The 5,000-nt window shown below is 45.1% G+C and overlaps 1 protein-coding gene across 1 annotated transcript in view; it reads right to left on the reverse strand.

The window, feature by feature from the left end:
* LOC125288491 (receptor tyrosine-protein kinase erbB-4-like) overlaps positions 1-5,000 on the reverse strand; it is a 274,673-nt gene that overhangs the window by 41,970 nt on the left and 227,703 nt on the right. The window contains 3 exon segments of the mRNA XM_048234899.1: positions 420-498; positions 500-538; positions 2,673-2,717. Coding sequence (XP_048090856.1) covers positions 420-498; positions 500-538; positions 2,673-2,717 — 163 coding nt within the window.

Genomic DNA, 5,000 nt, shown 5'->3' on the forward strand with positions numbered 1-5,000 from the left:
GGGGGATGGATTAATGCAAGAAAAACAGTTCATTTAAGAATCCAAACCAAAGGTGAGCAGTTCTGGTGCATTATGCATTTTTGGGGTGTTTGGGAAAAGTAAAGTCAGCAGGAAGGGTTTCACACAGGACAACACGTTTACCCCAAGGAATACCAAGATTGTGTTTCTTTTGCCATGACTATGCTCACTGTGTCCAATAAACCCAACAGCACTAATTCACCAAATGCTTTGAGCAGTCTGTCAAACATATCAGAATGGTATTTATATGTCAAAAAAACATTTTATTTGGCATTGGGAGACAAGAATGCTGCTTGCAAGAGCATCAAGTCTGTGCTAGTAGTTCTTTAGGTTGGTGACTGAGAAGGGATGTATCAGTCTCAGATACTAGGATGTGTTCTAAGCGGCAACTACAGTCTCACCTCAGTCTCCAGGAAGCGGCGCGTTGCTCTCTTGATGCTCTTGCCTTTGACGACCGGGCCACGCTGGAACACCGCATTAAAATAGCTCTCCGGACACCCCAGCTGCAATCAGGGGCGTTCTGAAGAGAAACGGACGACAGGGGACACAGAGAGGTCAAGAAATGACTTTACATTATGTTCCCACAACTGGGGGCCCTTAATTGGTTGATTGGTTGGTTATTGATTCATTGATTAATTTAATATTTGATCTACATAAATATCTTTACATAGATAGATAGATAGATAGATAGATAGATAGATAGATAGATAGATAGATAGATAGATAGATAGATAGATAGATGGATGGATTCCTTTCTAAATCTCCTCTCCATTTTCAGCACAATTAGTTCATATCAGACTGAGAAGTCCTTTACCAAAGGCAATTCTTCAGGCCAGTGTGCTGTTGGCACGACGACAAATCCCAGTTATCGACAGATTTCCCGGGCACCTGATTCAGTGTGCCTTCAGTCTGTCCAGAACAATAATCATCTGATGGCTGGCATGTCGGGCGCGCAGTGGCGTGCCAACTGCCACCCACCTCATGTCTCTCCCCAGGGCCGCAGCCACCGAACGGAGCCGCAGGCAGAATAAGCGCAGGAGACGGTGTCGTAGCCACGAGGCTGATGGGAAATATGAGATGAGATGCTCAACTGGGGTCATTAATGACCTGGGCTGGCTGCAGTATTGTGAGCGCCAGAGCTCCGCCTGGCTGTACTAGCAGCAGGCAGCACAAAGCCAAGAGAAGCCTCAATCGCATGCTGCCCAACTACTGCGCACTCGTGCCTGTTTCACAAAGGAAAAGTTCTTCATGGAGCCTCCATGGACTCCACTGGACTCCAGTAATGATGCTTAGATGCTTAGAGATGCACTGTATCTTTTACACAGGCAACTTGTCTACCATGTTATCAAAAGGTTTTAGATAGCATACAACTCTGATGAACGAATGTAACAGTATCTATGTTCACCATTCTTTTATCTCTACTCACCATTAAGCCTCTATTTTTCTCTCTGAGTGCCACATGTGAAAATGTGCCACACTGACGATGGCTTAGGCCGAAACGCGTCTGTGGACATGGCATTAATAAATAAATAAAGAGAATATACTTAAGAGTGCGGTTTTTCTATTCTAAGTTGTCACTTTTTAACTCGCACCCGAAATTGTTGTGAGATTTGAAGTTGTACTCTACTACTTTGAAGAAGTACACTACTACATGTGTAAAGGCGCCTGTGAATTGAGGATGCTAAATAAGGAGGCAGGTGAGAGAGACAGAGAGAAAGAGAGAGAGATAGATGGAAAAAGAAGAAAAGCCGACCGCTCCGCAAACCAGGCGGCAGCGCTGCTAAATGCAGCAGGCGTAGCAGGTGAACGATGTTGGGGGGGAAAAGAGTGACGTTTGACCAATCGATTCCCGGCAGCCAAAAAAATGAGCTTGGAATTTACTGAGGGGCTGAAGTGGAGGGTAATGAGAATCCAGCCTAGGTTAGAATATCAGATCAAAGGAATGGTGTGATAGACAGCACAGGGGAGATGGAGGTAAAGAAAGAAAGGAAGGTAGAGAGAGAGAGAGAGAGAAAGATTGGGAATAGGAAAAAGAGTGAATGGGCAGAACATAAATGAAAAGGAGTGGTAAAGTGAAAGAGAAAGGGAGAGAGTATGAGTTAAAATGGTGGATGAGGCTGGAAGAAGAATGGAGATGAAGAGACTTGAAAAATATCAAATAGAGGGAGATACAGATAAAGAAAGAAAGAAAGAAAGAAAGAAAGAAGAGAATGAAAAAGAGAAAAAGAAAGAATGACTGAGAGTAAAAGAGAGAAAGTGCGGGAGACCCCGAGAGAGTCTCCTAAGTGAGTCGGCTCTAATCAGCTCCTCCTTGTTTTACCGGTGACCTTTCAACCAGTGTGGACATGGGCAGTGGGACTTGGCAGGTGGGGGAGCCCTAAAATCCAGTCGGTGCAACAGGGAAAAATGACTCACCAATGGACAACATATTGAGTATCGTGGTGAAGCAATACATTTTTGACAAGAATTGCTAGCTTCTTGGTCACCTCTGTACATGTGAAAAATTAACTCACCATTTATTTTAACAATATCATCGTGCTATGTCGTTGGTATGAAAGAATATATTTATTATTAATTTATCTGAGGTGGCGGAACTGCACCCCCCACACACACACACACACACTTTAACCCCTGGACATGGGGCTTTAACGTACCTGTCAATCATCCCCACACAGTCTTGGATGCGAGGTCCAGTGCACCTGTCACCAGAGTAAAACATGACGTTTGAGATGACATGTTCATGTGTGATGGACAAGCACCAAACATTCATGTAGAGTCCTGACTTGGACATACAGTTCAATCAGCATGCAAAAAGGATCTAATGATCTACAGGGCATACGGTCATATTTTTGCTTCTTAGCAAAGTTAAGAAAATACTTTATTAGTAAAGAATATGCATTAGTAAAGAACTTTGCACAAACAAACACACACAAACACACACACACACACACACACACACACACACACACACACACACACACACACGGCACTCCTCATCCTCTCATGACACACAAAAGACATTTGACAAACCATTTTTCAGTTATGATATGGCATACAAATAATCAACAACTTGAATCATTAGAACGTAATCGGCGATCAATGAATCTTTGAGGGCCGTTCCGTCAGGTCAAATCTATTGGCCATTAGAGGGCTCTGTCCAGCGATATGAGGCAGAGGCCATAAGGGACGAGTGCACATTACGCAGCAAATTAAAAGTGTGCCTGCTGCCGCTGCCAGAAAATTACACTCATCTCAGCAGGACTTCCCTGCAATGACACCGCACTTAAAGTGACACCAAATTGCCAATTAGAAAGCAATTAAAAGCATCCACGATGTAACTTGTCAATGCTCACGCAGAAACTCGGGCTGACAGGAAATTGTCGGCACTTCCTGGAGACGGTCGTTAAGGCCCCCAGGGTAGATGCAGGGGGTGGGGAAGGGGGTGGTTGGAGACTAAGGTGGGGCATCTTCAGTGTTTGTAATAAAACATTCTGACAAAGTCGTTATAAGTTTAGAAGTCCATGATTAGAATTTAGGATCGACTGAAAGGCCATTTCGTAGGGCTTTAACGAGCCTTTAGCTCCATCAACTTTAAGACTCTTCGTTATTAAAGACACACATTGGGTATTCAAACTGTGTATTTGGGAGTGTTCATCGATTGCACTTACATTGCTCTGTCATCCTCTGAACTGTTGAGGTTGCATACCAAATCTTACATGTCACTGAAACAGCATCGCCTTTATTTATTAATTTATTTATTTATTTATTTATGTATGTATGTATTAACTTATTTATTTCATTGAGGAAGCTTAATGTTCCAAAAGATCAATAGACGTGCTGGACTCAGAGGCACTCAAGCGCCAGCTCTCTGCCTCCTGGACTGTCCCTCCTGGTCTGGTGCCATGGTATTTAAAATGCTAGCTGGTATACTGATGCACGCAACCTCTGATCCCAGCCACACACACACACTCATACACACTCATGCGCACACACACACACACACACACACACACACACACACACACACACACACACACAGAGGGAGAGATACAGTATGTCTGATGCTAATCTCAAGTGCCTTATGCTAGTAGAGGGCCCAGACAAAAAAGCAGTGTATCGAGGCAGGATGGATGAGAAAGGGGGTGGGGGGCAGGGGCAGGGTAGGGTTGTCTCCGCGGCAACTGGATTCAGTAATCAGAGGGAGCCGTGGCGAGGATCAGTGAGCTGCCTGACAGTAACCGCCGGCAATGACTGTCACCGTGGAGATGAGGGGATGGGGAGCACTGTGTCGAACCCAGTGGGGGAGGGACTGGTGAGTGCGTGCGCGCGTGTGTGTGTGAGAGAGAGAGATAGAGAGAGGGAGGGTGGGAGAGAGAGAAAGAGAGAGAGAGAAATAGCTGCATCACCCCACCTCCCAGTTGCTCAAACAGCCAACAAAGTTTGCCAACTAGTATCTTTCTGTAGACCTAAGAGCAGGTTATTGTGTGGTCTGTGTGTGTGTGTGTGTGTGTGTGTGTGTGTGTGTGTGTGTGTGTGTGTGTACAGTATGTATGTGTGTGTGTGTGTGTGTGTGTGTGTGTGTGTGTGTGTGTGTGTGTGTGTGTGTGTGTGTGTGTGTGTGTGTGCGTGTGTGTGTGTGTGTACAGTATGTATGTGTGTGTGTGTGTATGTTTGTGTCTGTTTGATTCTGAGTGTGTGTGTGTGTAATGTGTGTGTGTGTGTGTGTGTGTGTGTCTAGCCCAACATGTGGAGAGGCTGTTTTCCTCTCTTGAGGGCCACAGTGCAGCGTGACTCACACACTCTGGCTGTCTCTCCACAGCCTCTTAGAAGATTTTCTTTCTCCGGAATCTTCCGCCAAGAGAAATGGCCCTTACACACAGACTTTAACTGACTTGAGGATTCTGAGTACACACTCATGCCACACACACACACACACACACACACACACACACACACACACACACACACACAGAGGGAGAGAT

This window comes from Alosa alosa, chromosome 23, assembly GCF_017589495.1.
Source record: "Alosa alosa isolate M-15738 ecotype Scorff River chromosome 23, AALO_Geno_1.1, whole genome shotgun sequence".
Classification (NCBI taxonomy): Eukaryota; Metazoa; Chordata; class Actinopteri; order Clupeiformes; family Clupeidae; genus Alosa; species Alosa alosa.